The sequence below is a fragment of the Antennarius striatus genome, chromosome 2, assembly GCF_040054535.1.
Source record: "Antennarius striatus isolate MH-2024 chromosome 2, ASM4005453v1, whole genome shotgun sequence".
Lineage (NCBI taxonomy): Eukaryota > Metazoa > Chordata > Actinopteri > Lophiiformes > Antennariidae > Antennarius > Antennarius striatus.
The window spans coordinates 5,878,231-5,902,822 of NC_090777.1; the positions used below are offsets into that span (position 1 = coordinate 5,878,231).

Below are 24,592 nucleotides of genomic sequence, written 5' to 3' on the forward strand. Positions count from 1 at the left end.
AACCTTCTTATATACCCTGTGTCAAGCCCCAATTCTGTGTGTGTGTGTGTGTGTGTGTGTGCGTGCGTACGTGCGTGCGTGCGTGTGTGTGTGTCTCTGTACAACTGTGTGTAAGATTGTGTGTGTGCTTGAGTGTGTTTCAGTGTGTGTTTCTGGTCTTGCCTATCCTGCTTTTTGTCATACTTATTCCCCCTGAAGATCACTAACCCTACATACAGTATAGTGCAAAATTATTTATTGACCTACCGAGAAGTGGTTCGTAAGCTGAGTTGTTGGTAGGTGCTTATTTATTAAATTTCAACCTATAATCATCATTTGAGCTCATTTGAGTTTATTTAAAGCCATTACTACTCTTAATAACAAAGTAAAAATCCCCAAGACTTACCACAAACAATAACAGGACATAAAAACAGCACATTAACAAAATAAAATACAGGTAAAGTATACCTCCACTTACATTTTTCAAGTTAACTCGTTCTCAATTATACTGTACATCAGTTTTCAAAAACATACACAGGAAAAAATGAAACAAGTTTACTTAATTTTACTCAATTTTACGTCTGTCTGCCATATCATATTAGGATGTCTCCATATAGTTCCAATGAATGTTATAGTTCCAATTTACTCAAATCCTCTCTTCTGCAACCACTTATCGACCTTGCGGGTCACTGGTTTGCCGGAATCTATCCTAGCCAACTACCGGCAAGAGGTGGAGTACAACCCGGACAACCACTTACACCCACGCTTACACCTACGGACAATTTGGTGCAATCAGTTCATCCAAACTCCTTGTTTTTGGAGTTGAGAGGAAACCGGAGAACCCGGAGAGAACCCACGCAGACATGAGGGAAACGTACAATGTCTGCACAGGAGGGAATTGAACCATTAACCTTTGTACCCTGCGGCAACAGCGCTACCTACTGAACCACCATGTCACCCTCGTGTGTTGTTTTCTGAATTTTATTGACCATAGCCCTGGTGTGTCTTTTACTCTTACTTTCAATCTGCTACTTTCCACTCATTCTACAGAGAAATAAAAATGTTTTGTCTGAATATGGTTTTCAACAAGTCAAGTTCAATCTTCCTTCACTGACTAACTACTGGATTGTATTTAATATTGGTTTGTCATCTAGACTTTCTTGCTCTCTTTTGCTGTGCTGTTCAAGTTCCATTCAATGAACCAGTCTAAATATTATTCCTGTAAGTGACTACCACTTATGCCGGTCTGTTCATTTCAACATAAATGACTGTCTCTTCTTATTTCTTCAGGACATCGACTGGGTGCAGACAGAGAAGCATGTGTTTGAGCAGGCATCCACCAATCCATTCCTTGTAGGTCTCCATTCCTGTTTCCAGACGGAAAGTCGGTAAGAGTTCGAGGAATCTGGCTGTTAGATGACACATTTTACTTCCAACTTGAGTATAGAACTTCCCAGTACTTCTCCTTCTCAGGACATGTTAATTCCTGCAGTTCAATGGAGATCATGTACTTAATTATTTTATAGCTACTACTAACTACTTCTTTTCACTTCTGTTGGATTAGGGTGATCATATGAATCTCCCTATCTTCACATTATATGCTTTTGGTTCAAAGTGATCTTCTCATATCCAAAATATCCACAACAACTTTAAGAGCCACACCTTTCTGTAAACAGTCAATATATAGTGAACACAGCTCTGGTTTTTGTCAGTTTGCTTACTGTATGTTGCCCACTGTGTATCATAGAGTGGTTAAAGGTCAGGTCAGGGGTTGTTTTTTCGTTTCTTTTTTTTTTTTTGAATATTTTATTGATCCCTGGAAAGCAAGTTTTGCTCTGCATTTGACCTTTTGGACCAGATCGCTCAAGCCACCAGCCTTCCAATGATTGAATGACGCTCTAATGACGCTCACCTAAGCCTCAGGCACCCAAATTTTGCATTTAGTCTCTAAATTATTTATACACATGTAAAGAATTTAACATGAACTTTTTCCAGAGAAGTGTCACTCATGTCCACTGAGGGGCAGATATGTCATATAATGTTCCATCCTCAGATCAGATTTTCATTGGTCACTCTGTGGCCTCACCTCATTCTTTGACAGAACACAGCTATGTCCCAAATGAAAACAAATAAACTGTTCAATTAAACCATGGCACTTGGTGTCAAAGTGATAACCATATTCATAAATGTATGGATATATTTTAGTGAGAAGCACACTGATTTAAATCATTAAAATATAAACAAACACTGAAGACATACTATTACGTGTGAAATACTGTAAACACAGATACATTGTGTTAATCTAAGTTTAGATAGTTATACTGATGGATTTTGTCATTTTGGTTTTTAGGTTATTCCTGGTGATTGATTATGTAAATGGTGGAGACTTGATGTTTCATATGCAACGACAAAGGAAGCTTCCTGAAGAGCATGCAAGGTAACCATACAGATGAATACAACACCTGTTTATGTAGATGATTAAGAGTTCTAATACCCGGCCAGCATTTCAGCTTCTGGGTTAAGGAGTAACCATTGACATTCTTGACATGCAGTATGTCTTGACTGATGTATGAATACACAGACATTTATAAATGTATAGCTGGTGAAATTGCTTTTACTTTGGAATTTACTGACTACACTGGAGTGAACTGCCTGGTGCAGAATGCAGGTGAGCTTTACCAATCCTACTCTGCCTCTGGTTGGCTTGTCATAGATGACGATTCTCACACAGACAAAAGAACTTTTTTATGTGAGAAACATATCATCCAATCTGAGAAAGAGGAAGGAATGACATTGGGTTACACCAGTCAGAATTATGGATCCATACCATCTACAAGATAGATCTCAAAATCCAATCACCTCCCAAATTACCTCATATATACACAAAAATTAATTGGCATATTTTACCAAAATTGCAAACAAACTAACAAACATACAAATCTCGTGGTGGCCGTAAGGGTCCATTTTGTCATGGCATTGCTATAAGGCAGTGTTTCTCAATTATTTTCTGTTATGAAAGCAATATTCGGCACGATTTTGTTGAAAAAAGTCCAGCGGCTTATCAGTATAATTGGGGTGTAATGTCTTTAAGTGGCGCCTTAATTTATGAGGCTTCATGCTGTCCGCTGCCAGCGTTAATGGACACAGTAAACACATCGGTCTGTCGCCACAGTGAAGCCCAGCGCTATAGACACTTCTTCATAGTTTCTCGAGCTACTACTCCCTGTGCACAACTGACAATGAGAATGACACTTCTAACTACTCCAGCGGATGTGAAATTACATTTTTTTTCTAGTATGGCAAAAAAAGCATGTTCCCAAGGGTTATACGCGCCCCCTCTGGCATTTCACCACGCCCCCGTAGCGTGGCGCGCCCCACTGTTTGAGAAGCGCTGGTGTAAGAGGTGTTTGCAGTACCTTTACTTTCATCGTTGTTTAGCCTCACTACTTCTTCGGAGTACTGCTTAATGGGATGCTTCCATAGCTCTTCCTGATTGTGGAAACAACGTTAAAGCACAACTTAACACTTTTTCCACACCTCTGGGAAATATAATGAGCACCCATAATTCATTGTGCCTGTGTCTTTGCAGTGCACTTCAACTGCAGCTTAGATAAATGCTGGATCAAAGGCTCGATGATTAAGAGAGGCACCGTTGGGGCCACTATCTGCCCCTGCAATCTGTATTCAGGAGACAGGCTGTACATATGCAAAGCAGTGTGTTAATCACTTATAATGATTGTACATATTCATGAGCAGCGCTATGAGAGAGCTCTGCCGCAATCCCCCCGCACTACGGGGGAGGCGGCCCAGTGAGCCAAGGATGGCATAGCTGATAGGCCCCAGCTCCTATCAGTCTGATGCAAGTAATGAAACAAGGGCACACAGAGACTGTCACACTAAAACTGAGGGGGAGCAGTGTGGAATTTGTGATTTTTCTTGAACATCTCCAGTAAACCTCTCTTTCCCTCAGTGTTTGACAAATATGAATACGGCAGTTTGATGGAGAGAAGCTCATCGGTGTTAATGAAGGCTTATCTCCAAGACACAGAAAGCACACTAACTACACATGAAATGGAAAAATAATACTGACTCACACACAAGTGCATGCAGGGTTTAAAGATTGATAGAAATGTAATGGTCTATATAATAACAATACTTTTAAGCTATATTTACATAAATACATATACATATATGTATATATATATGTATATATATACATATATACATATATATACATACATATATAGAGATTTTGATTTTTGATTTTTAACATCAAGTTTATTCATAAAAGTCAACTTACAAAATAATCACATTGACATGTGAATGGACATTACGTGGAGATTACGTGAATCTCTTTTGGGGATTCACGTAAGAAGATTTTCAATTGTAATCCGCGTTTTCTGAGCAAAGAAACATCTAATCTTTTTAACATTTATCAAACTGAAAAAAAAAACAGAAAAAATTAAGAAAAAAACAATTATCCATTCTCCACCATCATCTCTTCTTTTTTATCTTTTGCATATCATATTATTCTGTTACAGCCTCTTTCAGGCTGTTGTCATTTAGATAGAGAGAGAGAGAGAGAGAGAGAGAGAGAGAGAGAGAGAGAGAGAGAGAGAGAGAGGTGTAAGAGCAAATTTCTTCAGAACACACTGACCATTATCTCAGTGCCCTCTAGAGACTGCATTATCAATTAATGCATCCCCAAATATATAAAGTTAGAACCGTGTGACATTTACATTAAGGAATGACATCAAGGGTTGGCATGGTGGCACAGTGGGTAATGCTGTCCCCTCACAACACGGCGGTTCCGGGTTCGAGTCCCGCTCTGTGCGGAGTTTGCATGTTCTCCCCGTGTCTGCGTGGGTTCTCTCCGGGTTCTCCGGCTTCCTCCCACCTCCAAAAAGTATGAGCTTCAGGTTGATTGGCCGTTCCCAAATTGCCCGTAGAAGTGAGTGTGTGTGCGTGTGCATGGTTGTCTGTCTTTGTGTGTGGCTCCGCTGTGCACTGACGTCGTGCCCGGAGTGTCCCCCGCCTCATGCCTTATGCCAGCTGAGATAGGCTCCAGTTCCCCGTGACCTGCTACGGCGAATGAAGCGGCAGAAAAAAAAAAAGAATTCATGACATCAAGGATGTTCACTGGTAGCAGGCGAACATCCATTTATTATGGAAGGTGCACCCTCTAATCCTCTGAAGGTTGAGTCATTAACATGCACAGGCGAGTGCACTTTGTGAAACTCATCGCTGGCCTATCATCAGATCTAAATGTACACTAAACCAACACAAAAACGGCTTTAAATTTGAATTGTTTTTCAGTTGTTTTTGTCCGACATGTCTTCACTTTTTCCATAGATTTTATGCCGCTGAAATCTGTATTGCCTTGAACTTCCTACATGAAAAGGGCATCATTTACCGTGATCTAAAGCTGGACAACGTTCTCTTGGATCATGAAGGACACATAAAGCTGACAGACTATGGAATGTGCAAGGTAGGAGATGCATTGATTTTCGGAAGAATACAAAATTTTACCCACATTAGAAATACTAGCAAGACCTCTGTCCTTCTAGTCAACCACAGTTCATGTTCGTACACATACAGTCAAACCTATCTAAACCGACCACTAAAGGTACTAAAGACAAGGGGCCACATTGGACAGGTGGTCTTCCTCTGGAGAAAGCTACAATTCATGACAATATTGAGACCACAATTCAGCCATTGAAAGCTTTGCAGTGTGTTTACCTCTGGTTCTCTGGGAGCTTCAGGGCATGTTCCAGTGATACTGATGCACAGCACTGCACGTGGATGGATGGGAGTCGTATATAGAAAAGTTAACATGATTCTTTAAATCAAAATGGAACTGGTAAAAAGTAATAACTGTTAGCAGGGGATCATCAAGCAGGGGCGGCAGTAGCTCTGTCCACTTATTCTTGGGCTGGGAACCGAAGGGTGGCCAGCTCAAGACCAAGTGCCTACTGAGCACTGCCGAGGTACCCTTGAGCAAGGCACTGTCCCATTTATAAGTTGGTCACTGGGGCGCACCAAGAAAGATCTGCATGCTTAAACGCACATTGTGTGTGTGTGTGTGTGTGTGTGTGTGTGTGTGTGTGTGTGTGTGTGTGCGCGTGCGTGCGTGCGTGTGTGTCACAGGCCTGCACACATATACGTTGCATGTGATTAACAACCAAATGACAAATACTACAGTGGATAAATAATTTTCCCCACGGTGGATCAATAAAGTTGATTTCATTTCATCTTATATAGCTCTCAGTAGAGCAAGTTTGAAAGCATTTTCCACACAACCGCTTAGTCGTTGCTGTGTTTACCGCACCTTGACTTCCTCTTCATCTTCTCCTTTTCTTCCCTCAGGAGGGGATAAGACCAGGTGACACCACTAGTACCTTCTGTGGAACCCCCAACTACATTGCACCTGAGATCCTGAGAGGAGAGGACTATGGTGAGGACAGAAGACTCACTGGGATCAGTTCACATGCAAACACTCGTCAAGTAACCCATAGGTCAGTAGTGTATCTTGTCTTCCAGGCTTCAGTGTGGATTGGTGGGCTCTGGGCGTGCTGATGTTTGAGATGATGGCTGGGAGATCCCCATTTGACATTATCACAGACAACCCTGACATGAACACAGAGGAGTACCTGTTTCAAGGTGAGACAAAGAAATTTAACAATGCATCATGTAATATACATATTTACATGATTCTGGATGGCACCATTGTTCAGGAAGCTATTTCCACTGGAAAAGACCTTTTTCTTACCACCGACTGGAGCTTTTATGATTCAGTGAACCTTGGCTCATGTGGTGTACCAATAATCTTTGATGTATGTACTTAATGGTGATGTACCCCAGAAATAAATGGGGTAAGGGAAGCGTTATTGTTCAAACTTATTAAATGCTGTAGTCACTACCTACCTGTTGACATATTTCTGTCAAATGTTGATTAGTACTCTAATGGTACATCTCAATTCAATTTACTGTGGTTTCTGAATAAAATTAGTCATAGCATTATGACAGACTTGGACTGCCTTCTTTTCTGGTTTGATGCTTTGGTTTTCTGTTTGGTTACGATCACACTGCCACTGTTTTGCTACTGGCGTCTCTTGTGCTGAACGCTGGTAAATTGCTGTGTGCAATAAGGCCTGCCAGCTTGAGAAGCTGAGGTGGTTGTAGACCCGGAGCTGGAGGGACGCCTCCGACTCTTAGCTGGAAAATGAACAGCTCACACTGTTGGAGCTTGAAGCAAAATGATTGGAGCAATTCCTGGTTTTCTGTACAATATAGGTGAATCAAGTTGCTTATAATAGGACTTAGTTCTTAAGTCTGGTAGAATAAGAGCAGATTTGATATGTTAAGTATTTTACTTTATTTAAATTGCAGATACTGTATCTACAAATACAACTCTGGGTTGGAATGGTAAATAATTAATTTAATTCACATTAAAAAAAACGGCAAATAAAAAATGCAATGAATTTCTGGTGAAGAACCATACACTGCCTCCCTCAGGAGTGTTTTTTTCCTGCTCATTAGGTTGAGGTGAAAAATGTGGATGGAAGACACAGTAATATTAGTATTTGATATTGTTTTTTTTAAATCTCGTCTCATTTTTGTGACTGATTAATATTACAGTAATTTTAAAAAATTATATGGAGCAATATATACATACATACATACATACATACATACATACATACATACATACATACATACATACATACATACATACATACATACATTATGTAAGTTAAACAGTGCTGTGCTGTTGTATTTCTTGATTTTACTTATTGCACTGGTTGTTTTTTTGATGACTAATGAAAAATGGAGGCAGTATATCTAACATCCTTGTCATGACACCACCTGTGTGAGCTCAGTAAGAAACACTCATGTAACTAGATTTAATCTAACTTAATTTTCTGTAGTTTAAGATGACTGTAGATTTTTTTAATCTAAAAAATTCCTAGCTCATGTTCTGGATGCTTTATACAGAAGATGCTAAGATATTGATACTTTGTTTGGTGCTCTTTGTTGGCTGCTATTAATGTCATCCATTATTGTCATCTATATATGTAAAATAGAATTATATGATATCAAGGCAGAAAACAAAGATACAAACCGGCAAAACCACTTTTTTTTCTTTCTTTTTTATCTATAAATTATTGTTGCTTCATCCTAAGAACAAACAAAATGTTTCAATGTTCACTGCAAGATGTAGGAAAGATTTGCATGTAGCAAATTATATTATCAAACTCAAAACATTTCAGCATCCATATGAACCGTAAAAGGTTCTGTTTGGTGTAATGATCACATTTTATACAAATAAAAAACAGTCAAATGCAAACTCAAATAACATGAACAATACATCATTTAAATAATCTTAAACAAGCTCCAACAGAAAATGGAGAAGCGGAATGGCGAGGGTAGGAACAGGCAAATCACAGGGAGCAAACAGACCAACTGAAAGGCAAGACAGAGGTCCGAATACAAAAAAGCTGAAGTGTGAAGAGATGTGTGACGTGGGTCATTAACTTTTACAGTAAAACAGGAAATGAGCTAAAAGATTATGTTGTTGCAGTTGTTTTTTTGTAATCATTGTCAGCTTGTCAATGGTTTAAAAAAGAAAAAGTATAGTGTGATCACACCCTCTTGTTTGATATATTTTATGTACACAACCTTTACCCCCCCCCCCCCCCCGACTCCTAACCACTCAGCCCTCCAGAACAGTCACTCTTCCAACCTCAGGAGCCTCGTGAGACTCATCGTCTCTGCTGTCTGGAACATGGCATAGCACTATAGATAGTTAGCATCTGCTACCAACGCCATCCTCCTGGTGGTCTTACTAGTGAAACAGCAGGTACTTGGAAAAAATCCTTCCAATGGGGCCCAACCCTTTCTAGGAGCCACCCACCCATATGCTATCTAGCAGTACACTGCCAAACCCTGTTTAGGGTATCAGTGCTCCACATGCTGACTCCAGACCTTTGGAAAGACAGCTGCTTCTGTGCGGGCTCCGGCCACTAGTACTACTCCCCTTGAAGTGTGCTGTTTAAATGTAATAATATAATGGCTCAATGATTTAAGTGTTGAGGAGTGGTGAACTTTCAATCAATCTAAACAGATGTGTAGTTCTGTTTCTCTTTAAAAGTGATCATGTGTTCCACTGAGTACACTTAATGTCCAGATTTAGGTGACATTAAGTGTACACCACATACACACTAGACAACTACAACCAAGAATGGTAGACTTTTTTTATTAGAGTACAAATAATTGTATAAAATGAATAGTAGGACAGAATCACTAAAAATATATAAGTGAAATAGATGAACAATTATGCGGCCTGTAGTTTGATTCCTGCAACGATTGCATGTAGGGTACTTAAATCACGAGGCAAAGGGACACTTTCTTTCCTCAGGCTGTAACACTGATGAGTTAATAAATAATCACATGTGTAGGATGTAGCTCGTAGTCTACAGACTAGAGCCTGTGGCCTGTAACCTGTTGATTGTAGCCTGCCACTTGAGGAGCATGTTGTGAGCACCTGACAAGTAACTGAAGAGGACACAGAGTAGTGCATCGCCTGGATCTTTTTTTGTTATTTTTATTTCAGCATGGTAGCGCGGTGGGTGGTGACCTTCTCTCACAGCAACAAGGTTCGGGGTTTGATACCAACTGGGGTCTGTTTGTTTTCCTTGTATCTGCATGGGTTCTCTCCTGGTTCTCTGGCTTCCTCCTACCTCCAAAAACATGTAAGTTAGGTGAATAAGTCACTCCAAAATTGTCTTTAGGTGTGAGTGTGAGCGTGGTATTTGTCCCTGTGATGAGCCGGCGACTCGTCCAGGTTGTAACCCGCCAGTAGCCAGTAGCCAGCTGGGATAGTCTCCAGCATAACCCTAACACATATTTCGGAAAACAGGCTGAAAACAAGATGATTGTAATTGGCTTCTCTTCAAGAAGATGAATGAAATAATCTCTAGTAGTAGTCTGGGAAGAGGAGGCCTCCCTTAAATCAAAGAAAATATGTACGAGTAAGTTGAATGAAGCAATTCTTCAATGTAATATTAGTGTGATTACAAATTTTTGCTTTTTACCAAGCACTGGGTTTTCTTAGCCAGCTCCACAGATGAATGCTTCCTTCACATCTTAAAATAGTTTAGCACCTAATTAAACAATGTACCATTGTTCATAGATGGTAGCACAGTGAGAAATGCTGTTGCTTCACAGCAAGAAGGTTCCAGGTTTGATTTCTTTCTGTGTAGAGTTGAATGTTCTCCCTGTGTCAGTGTGGGTTCTCTCTGGGTTCTCCAGCTTTTTCCCACCTCCAGAAACATGCAGTGTTTGTAAACATACTCTCTTTTTGTTATCACGCTCACATTTTTGATTGGGAGTAACCATGGTTGGCTTACAGCACAGATCGGATAAATCACCTTGAGCTATAATGAAAGAAGAAAAACTCTAGTCACCTCAGTGTGAAGCAGGACAACGTCCTTGGATTCAGGCTTTGAGGGAAAAAACCAACTAATTCTCAAAGTAATAGTATGACATTTGTTGAGCTGTGGGAATCTCAAGGATGTGCACTCAAAAGGGAGAGACGAAAAGAGTTCTCCTTAATTTGACTCCCACACAGTAGAGTTGGTCAGTCACAGACATGTTGGACTGTGAATCATCCTCCAACCTACTTAATAATTGTCCTTTTCTTTCTTTCACTCTCTCTTCTCTTTTGACAAACAGTTATTCTGGAGAAGCCCATTCGCATCCCAAGGTCTTTGTCAGTGAAAGCTGCCAGCGTGCTCAAAGGCTTCCTAAACAAGGTGACAACAGTCCTCTCCAAACCAGCCTGCTTTTAGTATTGTTTACTGCTCGGTCAAATTCTGTAGGATTATGGTCGACCACTGCTGTTATGAACAAACAGAAAGTGACTTTAGATCAAATATGTGTTCATATGACAGATAAAATCAATATAATGTGCATGTGAGATATAGGTTATACTCCTCATTAACCAATCTCAGATTTTTTTTTGAAAATAGCATTTTACCCCTCATAGGATTAATAAAGGATTCTGATTTTGATTCTAAAAATGGAATGCTGGGGTTTTTTCTAACCCCAAGAACAAGAGCAGTGTCCATTTGTTTGAAATCTGTGATTCTGTTTGCACTTATAGTTTTATAATCAGTTTTCCATTTGAAAGCAAAGTAGAGGTAGCTCCTATACTTCAATTTGGATGACAAACCTTGAGCTCAAATTGCTGAGAAAATGTCTAGATTGAAATATTTGTGGAATGTAATTATTTAAATAATGTATAAGAATAAGGTAAAAAGATCAATATCAATCTCTTTTCTGTGTCTTTAATAAAGAACTCAAACGAGAGGGTAACTAACGTAGCCTAGCCAAGCAAAGACCACAAAGACTGACATTGGAATGGCGAGAGTGATTTTCAGCCAACTCAGCCAGCTTCACCAAAGATGGCTGATGGTTTTGTCTGACTTTAGGGTTGAGGAAAGAAAGGATTAGCTCTTTTACACAACAGCAGGGCACAACTTCAGTCGGGATCTAAGTATGTTCTTGTTCTTGGGGAACCCCTAATGTGATTCCAAAACAGACAACAGTTTCTTGTTGAAATAGATTTAGAATTTACTACTAAAAGTACAACTTCACCAGTGACTGTTACTTCTTCTCCACGTCTTCATCGAGGCTTGCACAACCACTCTGTGTGATTTTCGTGGGCACTACACTCATTCTCACTCATACACACCTTGTTTTCTCCATTTCAGTAATGCTGTCATGTTTTAAGATGAAAGTTTCAATGTAACTCATCAACTATTAGAGGACACAAAGTTAACTCTGTTGGTTGCTTGGCAACCTTACTACACCTGACTGATTCGGTGTATTTTACATTTTTCTAAGAGTATTCAGTGAAAGCCAAACTATAAGTGTGTATGGGATATTGTAAATACAGTCCCTTACCATCTGAGTTGGTGCGATCTGATCCTGGAATACTCCCACCAAAAACATGAGCATCACAATGTAAAGCGCTATTTCCTGAAACTATAGGGGGCAGTTGATTGAAGAGGTTCAGAGTATGTTTAAATCCCTGTTGCCATGTGTTCTGTCTGTATGTTTCCATTAACACCGCATCTGGCAAAAATCACCTTAGCTGTTGTAATGAGAAGACCGCTACCATCAGGTGTTATACAGTATTGATTCATTCTCTGCGGAAAGTTGTTTTGTATGAAATCAGATAAGACAAACAGAACACGTTGACTTGGGACTTATTACTGATGGTGAATTAGACAATATTCCAAAAACCCTTGGTTCTGTTTACGCTCCTGACGCTGTCTTTGTCCTAATAGGATCCTAAGGAGAGGCTGGGATGCCAGGTCCAGACGGGCTTCACAGATATCAAATCACACACATTCTTCCGCAGTATAGACTGGGAGCAGGTAAGAACTTAATTAACCTTTCAATTATTTTTTTACTGTCATCTTCTCAGAATGATTAGCAATTTCCACAAAAAGTAAACTGATGAATTTCATGTCAAGTATAAGGAATTCAATCCATTTTGACACTTGCCGTGAGTCAGCAGCAGAAGCATCCTCTGACCCTCCGCCTGAGTTTCCAAAAATAATGTCACCCCAACAAAATCTGGTTAAAAACATAATGAAATGTCATCACTGAAACCAGGGTTGAGATTATCTTTTAAATTAATAATTAGAGGTGTGGTAGCTGAAACATCTGGATCCATTGTTAAACTTTAAATAGGTCAGATGCCCAGCTGAAGGGCTTGGATCAAGGCATGACTCAAAATCAATCTGCCTATCAGAATATGTTTGTTTGTCATTGTATCCCTTAACCTGAAATCATCCAGCCAAACACGTTCTGCAAAGCTGCGTTATAAATCATTCTGAATTGTTTTTTTATCAGATAATGATCAGATAAATCTTAAGTAAACACTGTCCTGTCTGAAGGTGATTTTAATGAACCAGAAGCTGTCCACTTGATCTCCTCAGGTACATCTCTGTAGACAGATATGATAATTACTGCTTTTAAGCATATGGTTGAATAGTTCTGCAACAAAGCTCTATAGAGTATTATAATAATAATAATAATAATAATAATAATAATAAATTTGCTATAACTTTTACATGTGTGCAGTTAAAGAAAATGAATGAAGGAACTTTGAAAGGTGTTATAGTATAAAGATCAATGAAAATAAAATTAGCAGTCTGTATGACCTTTAGAAACCCTCTAAGCTACGTATACTTCAGACTGATTGTTTGTCCGTCCCCCCGTCTGTCCCTCCTTAGTCTGTCTGCTGTTCAAAACAAATATGAACTATAATATAGTTAAATCAAAGGAGCGTTATTGTTTGATCTCCACACATACAGTATACTAAAGGCAGAAAGAGTGTCTGTGTGTGTTCCAGTTTGTGATCAGTTGCACGGAGCCAAAGTCCTGGCAGGTGATCAGCATGATTCCTCTCAGTGTGTGACCACACTGTCTCTAGACTGAGGCCAATAATCTTTGTTCAAATGTCTCAAAGCGTCTCCATTTCATGAAACTGTTAAAGTCATATTCTCCCTGGAATGATGAGTCACAATGTTCCAGAACCTAGTTCTATAAGTCTGATGATGAATTCCACCAGAATTGCTTCTCTGCTTCTGTGAGACATGGAGGAGGGAAATTATGAGATGGGGTGGGTTCCGCATCTGGTGTTGGTGGGCTGGTGCTATAAGTCCATTAATATGAAGGAGAACTGAATAAAATTAAAGTGGTCCTTCTAGACCAGAAATGTTTGTGTGAAAATAAATGACAAGAGCCAATTTTCCAAGCAGACAGACCAGGAGCGTCAACAAAAAGCAGTCCTGGTTTGAGTCTCTGTGATGTTATAGTCTAGTCAGTCACATGATCTTAAGCCCATACAGAATACATGGGTGCATGTCAAGGCCAAACTCGTCGGCAGAATTTAGTGATACCAACCACCTATATGAGACAACCAGAGATGAATGAACAGAAATACATCAGTGACAGAGGGGAAAGACATTCCTTAATAACACGTACACAACAAACCAACACTTCTCCGATACTGTTGTAATATGGTCAATTTCACTTGTATTTCTTCATAAAAAGAGAAATTAAAATTTTCACAGGAACCATCTCTGCCTCATTGTTTGGAAAAGACACACTGCTGTCCCTGACCCTGGGAGCTCTTCCAACTCTCCTCTAAAGCACGTGCATGAGAGTTTCAGGACAACCTACAGTGTCTTACCTCAGTCTGGCACATCTAGTGCTCCTGTATCCAACCACAAGACAGTACTGGACCGGTTGTCTCAGGCCTTAGCACAGACAGATACTTAATTCAACACAAGAAAGAGCTGGCTACAACACCACAAATTTAAATTATTTTATTGCACTTCTACAACAAAAAAAGACATCATCCTCTGCCTTGTCAGCTCCACAGATAAAACCATCGTAGAGAAAGACAAACAATGCTTATACTGCAGTCAAAAAGACCATTGGTGAGAGCACAGTAATTTAAACTCTGTCTGAATGCAGTAATAGATAGATAGATAGATAGATAGATAGATAGATAGATAGATAGATAGATAGATAGATAGATAGATAGATAGATAGATAGATAGATAGATAGATAGATAGATAGATAGATAGATAGATAGATAGATAGATAGATAGATAGATAGATAGATACTTTATTAATCCCGTAGGAAATTGTATATATCCACTGCTCAGGCATTACATAACGAATAATACTGGATAAACACCAGGAGAAAAAGAAACACTGACATCACAGGACATACCGCAAGACATACACTACACTAACAGACACATGCAGCACTAACAGGACTTATATACTAAACTATAACTAAAATATAAACAGTATAACATTAAAATATAAACAGTATAAAATTAAAATATAAAACAGTATAAAAAAAATATATATATATATATATATATATATATATATATATATATATATATATATATATAAACAGTATAAAATTAAATTAAATTAAATCCATTCAACCCTGTGCTGACCTCGCCACCTCCCCCCTGCTCCTCCTGAGAGAGTCATTGTACCCCCTGATGGCACGGGGCACGAAGGAGGACCTCAGCCTCTCTGTGGAGGCGCTGTGTTACAGCGCCTCCACAGAGAGGAGAGTCCACAGAGAGTCTGCCGCTGAAGGTGCTTCTCTGCTGGGACAAAGTGGTGTGTAGGGGCTGGCTGGTGTTGTTCATGATAGCCTTAACTTTAGACATGGTCCTGCTCTCCAGAAGCGTATCCACAGAGTCCAGGCTCAGCCCGACCACTGAGCCCGCTCTGCGGATGAGTCTGTTCAGACGGTCCATATCTCTTTTCCTGGCCCCCCCACCCCAACACACAATGGCGTATGACAGCACACTGGAGACTATGGACTGATAGAACATGAGAAGGAGCTTAGGACAGATGTTGAAGGAGGCCAGCCTCCTCAGGAAGTACATCCTACTCTGCCTCTTCTTGTACACACAGTTCGAGTTGAGTGACCAGTCCAGTCTGCTGTCTAGCTGCAGTCCCAGGTACTTATAGTTTCCTACCATCTCCACCTCACTGCCCCTGATGATCACTGGTTGTGGAGAGGGAGGTGCCCGCCGGAAATCCAACACCATCTCCTTTGTCTTGGAGACGTTGAGCTGGAGCTGGTTCTGTTGGCACCACTCCACGAAGTCAGCCACCAATGCCCTGTACCCCCCCCCCCCCATCACCCTCCCGGATACATGCCACTATCGCGGTGTCATCGGAGTAATTCTGTATGTCGCATGTATCCGAGTTGTGCTTGAAGTCTGATGTGCAGAGGGTGACGAGAATGGGGGAGAGAACGGTCCCCTGTGGCGCCCCTGTGCTGCTGGTCACCATAGAAGACAAACAGTCCCCCATACGGACGTACTGGGGTCTGTCGGTTAGGTAGTCCGTAATCCAGCTCACGACGTAGGGGTCCACAGCCATGGAGGTCAATTTATCCTGCAGGAGCCGGGGCTGGATGGTGTTGAAGGCACTTGAAAAGTCAAAGAAGAGCACTCTGACGGCACAGCCCCCGGTGTCCAGGTGGAAGAGCACACGGTGGAGGAGGTACAAGACAGCGTCGTCAACCCCAACCTTGGCCTGATAGGCAAACTGGAGAGGGTCCATAGCACCCTGCACCTGTGGATGCATGAGCTCCAGGACCAGTCGCTCTAGGGTCTTCATTACGTGGGAGGTAAGAGCGACCGGTCGGTGGTCGTTGAGCTCAGTAGGGCGTCCTTTCTTGGGTACCGGGACAATGCAGGAGGTCTTCCACAGTGACGGGAACCTCCCCAGCCGCAGACTGAGGTTGAACAACTGTTGCAGGGGGTCCCCTAGTTCCGAAGCACAGGCTCGGAGGAGTCTTGGGGCCGGGAGTGGTTGGGGAGCTGAACCAATTGAAAAAGCTGTTTAGTTCATTCGCTCGTTCAATATTCCCCTCCACAGTGCTGCGCCCTTTCCCGTGTCTGGTGATGGTTCTCATCCCATTCCAGACCTCCTGCTTCTCCAGCTTCCTCCTGTACGCCTCCTTGGCTTCCCTCAGGCAGAGTCTCACTTCCTGCTGGGCCTTCCTCATCTCCTCCTCGTTCTTGCTCCTGAACGCCCGCTTCTTCCTGTTCAGGACAGCCTTGACTTACTTGGTTACCCATGGTTTGTTGTTGGGGTAACACCTGATTGTCCTGACAGGGGCCACGGTGTCCACACAGAAGTTCATGTAGTCTGTAAAACACTGAGCTGCCCCCTCAATGTCCTCCCCATGTGAGCCCACAATAACATCCCAGTCGGTGGTCTGGAAGCAGTCCCTCAGCATCTCCTCTGCTTCCGGGGACCACCTCCTGACCTGCCGTGTTGTTGCTGGCAGCCGTTTCACCAGCGGGATGTAGGTGGGCTGTAGGTACACTAGGTTGTGGTCAGATTTACCTAGTGGAGGGAGGGGGGTGGCGGTGTATGCCTCCTTAGCATTAGCGTAGAACAGATCGATGGTTCTGTTCTTCCGTGTGGAACAGTTTACACACTGGACCATTGTAGGGAGAGATGATTCCAAGGTGACGTGGTTAAAGTCACCGGTGATAATGACGAGCGCCTCCGGGTGCCGGGTCCGAAGAGCGGAGGTGGTCCCACAGATGGTCTCTCGTGCAGTCTCTGGGTCCGCCCATGGAGGGATGTAGACAGCGAGGACAATAACATGTGAAAATTCACGCGATGCAGGTAGTACGATCTGATGCTAAAAGCTGTTAGCTCCAGATCGCGGTTACACAGTGTTGATTTCACTGTTACATGTCCCGGATGGCACCATCTATCGTTGGTATAGATGATTAATCTACCTCCTTTCTTCTTACCAGCGGTGGTCATGTCACGGTCTGCTCGTACGGAGGAGAAGCCGGTTAGTCCGACGTTAGCGTCTTGCACGTCACCAGTTAGCCACGTCTCAGAGAACACAAACAAGCTGGTCTCCCGGTAGCGCTGTTCAGTCCTGCACAGCGCCGTCAGTTCGTCCAACTTGTACGGTAGCGAGTTCACGTTCCCCATGATGACGGAGGGGACGGAGGGCTTGACTCTCCTCCGGTTAGCGGCTCTTGCCGTTAGTCTAGCCCTTTCAACGCAACCCGCTCGGCATCCGCGATATCTCCGTCGGAGCTCGGCGGGGATGAGACTCTGTGTTTGGGACGGACGAACGCGAAGACGAAGGTCACTTCGGCATTACGGCCCGGCCATCGGGCTAGACGCCTACTTTGTGAGTGCGGTCCTGGTGAATAAGGCATCGGGGTTCCCCACACGACAACGTGAGGTCCGTCACAATCAAAGAATATAAACCACTATGTTTGACAAAGCCATAGCAGTTCTGTAAGTGAGAGAAATGAACAAATGTGAAGACTGGAGCTAACTCGGCTAGCGGCCCGAACTTCAAGGTAGAGGCTGGCCAAAACTGTACACAAGAAAATGTTTGTTTTCTTGTGTATATCATATTTGCAGTATATGTAAATGGACATTAAACAGAAAATTGAGTATTTTTTGTGCTGACAGCTGTTTATTTAATTCTACGATGCTCTCAGGAGCTCTTGTTCATGTGATTCCTTCTGGCAGATGCACCGTGATTGGTTGGGCGCTTGATTGACAGGTAGTGGGTGGAAATAAAAGCATGACAGTGTGAGGTTGTCAAGTAAGCTTATTCAAATATATAGGTGAGGTGGAGAGATAATTTAAATGTCTATGGACCCTCCCCATACTGCTATTAAACCCCCTTAGAAGTTGCAGCACATTTGGGAACCATTGCAAGGGTTTTATAAAGAAAAAATTCCACTTCAAAAAGCAAAAGTAAACTTGCCAGAGGAACCATGAGTCTTGGAACGCAGTGCCCACATGGATACTGCCAGCCAATAACATGCATGTACGGTCCCATGTGATTACTACTAAAAATCCGCAATGTAGTGAAGCCGCGCATATTGAAAAGCTAATAAGCAAGGGAATACTGTGTACGGTATTGGACTCCAGTATAGACACCAGCTCTCTTTGCTTGTCAGGTCTGTGGTCCTGTCACCAGTGTCCAGTGAAAAAATTAAACCATTGCAAAATTAGATACCAGAGACAAGTACACTCTACAAATCACTAAAACCAACAACACTGAAGAATTAAGCAAATACAAATGTAATCCAGCCACTATAAATTGTTCAATGGTGATGTCTGTGTGAGGACTTTCCTATTTGACACACATACAGATAAATTATCTTCTTAAACTATCAAATTCATCTTTTGTATGTTTGCATTAATTTGTCGTAACAGTGACATTTTAATTTCCCCTAATAAAAGGATTAGGAAGAAAAGCTCTTACATACCTAATTGAGGGTAGACATTAGTTACTAAACTTTAGGATGATTAACATGTTGCTTCATCAGAGAGATGAAGCAAGGCCACTTCTCTGCTGCCATATCCCTCATGGGACAATGAGTGGAATGGTAGGCAGCACAGTGGTATGAATGCATTGAAAAACAACCGTCAGTGTGTTAATGAGTACTGCCACAGTATTTGTGAAGTACACACCAAAGGCAAGCAGCGGGAACTATATCAAAGCAGGCAGAAGCCCTGGTGGCAGAGCTCTCATGGTGGTGCGTGAGGAAAACAGGTTGACAAAGCTAGGAGGGGTGGAGGAGCGACGCTCTTTGCCCTCAAATTAGAAACCTGTCTCCAGACCTGACAGGCCTGGCACGTTGCTACTTTTGTTAACACATATTAATATTCATCAGACAGTTCTCAAGGGAGCTCGGAGTTCTATCTCTGAAGGGATGACACATTTGAATATCATTTACGTGCTTCCCTCTTTCATGCCCTCTCCAACCCCACAGTGCCAGAACCTGTCAGCTCCACAAATTTGGAATGTTTCATTTGGTAGGAAAAAGTGATGTCTCTTCTTTATTTGTGGTAAAAAAAAAAATCACATTTAAGCTGTGAATCACATATCGTCTCTTCAATATTTTGCCTTCAGAAAAACTCACGCAGTAAGCATCAGTGTAAGATGAACGGCTACAGTCCCTCTGACTGCTTGTCTACAGTCCCATTAACCACTGCGTGAGCTCAGGATCACCTCCTCCTGTAGCCCCAGAGCTCAGTTACCCCCCTCAGAGGTGCAACACTGTTTGTGTGTGTGTGTGTGTGTGTGTGTGTGTGTGTGTGTGTGTGTGTGTGTGTGTGTGTGTGTGTGTGTGTGTGTGTGTGTGTGTGTGTGTGTGTGTGTGTGTGTGTGTGTGTGTGTGTGTGTGTGTGTGTGTGTGTGTGTGTGTGTGTGTGTGTGTGTGTGTGTGTGTGTGTGTGTGTGTGTGTGTGTGTGTGTGTGTGTGTGTGTGTAGTTGGTGATACTTATTGGGGTTTTTTGTGTGTTTCATTACCACCACATTGAGTTACAGCTTTCCCACTAACACATCAGAGAGACTGGGGAAGGTAGGAGGAGAGAGGGATGTGAAAAGATGAAAGAAATGACAATGAGTAAGACAGAGACAAATGTAGGAGAGAGCAATGGAGACAGGATGTGAGGGGGTGAAACTGACAGAGGAGTGGAGGTAGGTGCTGAAAAAGAGAGTAGCAGAGAGAGACATAGTTCGGGGGTTGGGCTGTGTTTTGAAAAGGGGAGTGAAAGAGATTGGTGTTAGTTTGAAGCTGTTCTTACAAGTACTTTGAGCCAGTAACCACAATGACACACAGAAACTTGCGTAAAAGCCAAGAGCATATTAGGAATGGTAACCATTCACACATACCAGTTAAAACCAATTACCAGTAACACACCAATTAATTTGGGATTTTACCCAAGAACACCATGACATGTAAATTGTGGGGTCAGGGGATCAACCCACAAACCCTCTGGTAAGTTAGACGACCACTTAGCCACATCTCACATTAAAAAAGTGGGATCCGTATAAAACATAAATAGGGAGAGAATTTGAATATTCGAAAAGTATTTCTTAAAATGATTCATTTTGAGGCCAACAAAACATCTCAGAAAACATGATTCATTATAAAAAAGAGCATTCAGAGAGCGCAGGATTTTAAACAGACAGGATTCTGTAGTAACTTCACTGTATTAGAACAGAAAAGATAAGATCCAAATGCAGCCACAGCACTAACGGCAAGAACAGCTCAGTGATTTCATTAAAAAATGTAACTACAAGAAATCCTCATCTTATGAACATAATTGGTTCTGAGAAATTTTTTATAAGTTGAATTGTTCATAAGTCGTTATTTATTACACTGCTTGGCTCAAAAAAAAATTACCAAATAAAAGGTCACACACTCTAATATTTTGTTAGACCGCCTCCAGCTTTGATTACAGCACACATTCGCTGTGGCATTATTTTGTTAATCTTTTGCAATGTCACAGGATTTATTTCCATCCAGTGTTGCAATTATTTGTCACAAACATCTTGCATTAATGATGGTAGAGTCTGACCACTGCTCAAAGCCTTCTCCAGCACATCCCAAAGGTTCTCAATGGGGTACAGATCTGGACTCTGTGGTGGCTAATCCATGTGTGAAATTGGACTACTATTGGTCAAAGGAGAGGAGGAAAGTGTGTGCGTAGGAAGCGAGAAAAGAACGGCAAGTGCATAGAACTGAGTGTAGGGACGTTGAATGTTGGAACTATGACAGGAAAAGGTAAAGAGTTTGTTGTCATGATGCAGAGGAGGAAGGTAGACATAATGTGTGTCCAAGAGACCAGGTGGAAAGGTAGCAGGGTACACACAGTACGTCTACCTTCCTCCTCTGCATCATGTCAACCAACTCTCTTACCTTTTCCTGTCATAGTTCCAACATTCAATGTCCCTACTCTCAGTCTTATACTCTTGGTCTTCAACTTCTCTCTCTTCCTTGTTGTTAACCCGGGCCTCGACCGATCCGGTATGGAAGTCATAGATTTGATTTGCATGTTTACTGTGGCAAAAGTTTTACGTCGGATGCCCTTCTTGACACAACCCTCGTAAAACTTTTGCCAAATCAAACATGTAAGAAGCTGATATTTGTGTGTGTTTACTCTGTTGATTGTATGTAAATTTGTTCATTCCATCCATCCATCCATCCATCCATCTTCCATCGCTTATCTGTAGTCAGGTCGCGGGGGCAGCAGCTTCAACAGGGAGCCCCAAACTTCCCTTTCCCCGGCCACATCCACCAGCTCTGACTGGGGGATCCCAAGACGTTCCCAGGCCAGTGTTGAGATATAATCCCTCCGCCTGGTCCTGGGTCTGCCCCGAGGTCTCCTCCCAGCTGGACGTGCCAAAAACACCTCCCTAGGGAGGCGTCCTGGGGCATCCGCACCAGATGCCCAAGCCATCTCAACTAACTCCTTTCCACGCAAAGGAGCAGCGGCTCTACTCTGAGCCCCTTGCGAACAGCAGTGTTTCTCACCTTATCTCTAAGGGAGACACCAGCTATCCGCCTGAGAAAGCCCATTTCAGCCGCTTGTATCCGCAATCTCGTTCTTTCGGTCATGACCCATCGCTCATGACCATAGGTGAGTGTAGGAACGAAGATTGAATGGTAGATGGAGAGCTTTGCCTCTCGGCTTAGCTCTCTCTTTGTGACAACAGTGCGGTAAAGCGACTGCAATACCGCTCCTGCTGCCCCAATTTTCCGTCCGATCTCATGTTCCATTGTTCCCTCACTCGTGAACAAGACCCCAAGATACTTAAACTCCTTCACTTGTGGAAGGACATCATTCCCCACTCAGAGAAGGCAGCACACCGGTTTCCTGCTGAGGACCATGGCCTCAGATTTGGAGATGCTCATCCCCGCCGCTTCACACTCGGCTGCAAACCGGAACAGTGAGTGCTGCAGGTCACAGGCCGATGACGCAAACAGGACTCATCTGCAAAAAGTAGCGATGCAATCCTCAGTCCACCAAACTGTAAAGCCTCCTCACCACATCTATGCCTCGATATCCTGTCCATGAAAATCACGAACAGAATTGGTGATAAAGCGCAGCCCTGGTGAAGGCCAACAGGTACTCGGAACAAGTCCGACTTACTGCCGAGAACCCGAACGCAGCTCTCACTTTGGGCGTACAGGGATTGGATGGCCCTGAGGAGAGGCCCGCTCACCCCATACTCCTGCAGTACTTCCCACAGTATATCCCTGGGGACCCGATCGTACGCCTTCTCCAAGTCCACAAAACACATGTAGAGTGGATGTTGTTCCTCCTCAATCCGAGGTTCGACAATCGGCCGGACCCTCCTTTCCATCACCTTGGAGTAAACTTTCTCAGGGAGGCTGAGGAGTGTGATGCCCCTGTAGTTAGCACACACCCTCTGGTCCCCCTTTTTAAAAAGAGGAACCACCACCCCAGTCTGCCACTCTTTCGGCACTGTCCCAGACTTCCACGCAATGTTCAAGAGGCGTGTCATCCATGACAGCCCCTCAACACCCAGAGCCTTCAGCATTTCCAGGTGAATCTCATCAACACTTGGCTTGGCCACCGTGAAGTTGTGTAACTACTCCGGTGACTTCGCCCCGAGAGACTGACTCTGATCCCCCATCATCCTCCAGCTCTGCCTCTGCAACAGAGGACGGGTCAGCTGGGGTAGTTGGATTCAGGAGTTCCTCAAAGTGTTCCTTCCACCGACCGACAACCTCCTCTGTCGAAGTCAACAGTGTCCGTTCTTTGCTGTATACAGCTTGGATGGTCCCCCATTTCCCCCTCCTGAGGTGTCGGACAGTCCTCCAGAACAACTTTGGTGCCGTCCGATAGTCCTTTTGCATGGCCACTCCGAAGTCCTCCCACACCCTCTGTTTTGCCTCCATCACAGCCGAGGCTGCAGACCTTTTTGCCTGTCGAAACCCTGCAACTGCTTCAGGAGTCCCCAGGGACAACATGCCCCTGAAGGCCTCCTTCTTCAGTCGGACGGCTTCCCTGACCACCGGGGTCCACCACGGTGTTCGAAGGTTACCGCCCCTTGAGGCACCCAAGACCTTGAGACCACAGCTCTCAGTTGCAGCTTCAGCAATGGAAGCTTTGAACATCGACCATTCAGGTTCAATGTCCCCAGCCTCCACAGGGATGCACGAGAAGCTCCTTGTGAGGTGTGAATTGAAGGCCTCGCGGACCGAGTCCTCCTCCAGACGTTCCCAGTTTACCCGCACTACTCATTTGGGCTTACCAGGTCTATCCAAAGGTTTCCTCTGCCAATGGACCCAACTCACCACCAGGTGGTGATCAGTTTACAGCTCTGCCCCTCTCTTCACCCGAGTGTCCAAAACACAAGGTTGGAGGTCAGATGATACGATCACAAGATCAATCATAGACCTCCGACCCAGGGTGCTCTGGTACCAGGTACACCTATGAGCATCCTTGTGTTCGAACATGGTGTTAGTTATGAACAATCCGTGACTACCACAGAAGTCCAACAACATAACACCACTCGTATCAAGGACCCATTTTAGGGACCCCAAGAAGGCCGAATACTCTGAACTGACATTTGGTGCGTATGCACAAATAACAGTCAGAGTTTTCCCCCCCACAGCCTTAAGGCGTAGGGAAGCGTCCCTCTCATCCACCGGGGTAAACTCCAACACAGCGGCGCTCAGCCGGTGGCTTGTGAGTATCCCCACACCCGCCCTGCGCCTCACGCCTGACACAACTCCGGAGTAAAACAAGGTCCAATCCCTATCCAGGAGTTTGGATCCAATTTGTTCATTCATTAGTTTGTAAAACTCTTCAATCAATAGCTTTTTGTCTGTTGCATGTTTACTCTGATTCTGTGTAGACACCACGAGACTGTGTAAAAATGGGTTGAATTGGTATTTATTATTTTACAGCACCTGGACCAGTCTTTAAAAATCAAATAATATTTCATCCATTCCTGCAGAGCAAACCTTTGCCTTCAGTCTTTGTGTGCCCATCTGACTTAACCGTGTTCTCAGAAAATATCCTCGGAGGACATTTTAACAGGACGAGTAGCCAACGTGAAACCATGGAAACAAACCACACAGAAATACTTGCAGGAGCAATTACTCAAAACCACCTCCATTCAGCTATTTCTCTCCTCCATTCTTGTTTTCAGAGCAGCTCAGAAA

The 24,592-nt window shown here is 43.0% G+C and overlaps 1 protein-coding gene across 2 annotated transcripts in view; it reads left to right on the top strand.

The window, feature by feature from the left end:
• Positions 1–24,592, top strand: part of prkcz (protein kinase C, zeta) — a 118,466-nt gene that overhangs the window by 81,804 nt on the left and 12,070 nt on the right. For both annotated transcript variants that reach the window (XR_011037224.1, XM_068326184.1), the window contains exons 10-16: positions 1,270–1,367; positions 2,330–2,416; positions 5,332–5,467; positions 6,346–6,433; positions 6,520–6,639; positions 10,714–10,793; positions 12,333–12,422. Coding sequence is in view for 1 of the 2 variants with exons in the window: in XM_068326184.1 (XP_068182285.1) it covers positions 1,270–1,367; positions 2,330–2,416; positions 5,332–5,467; positions 6,346–6,433; positions 6,520–6,639; positions 10,714–10,793; positions 12,333–12,422 (699 nt within the window). In the remaining variant the exon portion in view is untranslated. The remainder of the gene's footprint in view (positions 1–1,269; positions 1,368–2,329; positions 2,417–5,331; positions 5,468–6,345; positions 6,434–6,519; positions 6,640–10,713; positions 10,794–12,332; positions 12,423–24,592) is intronic.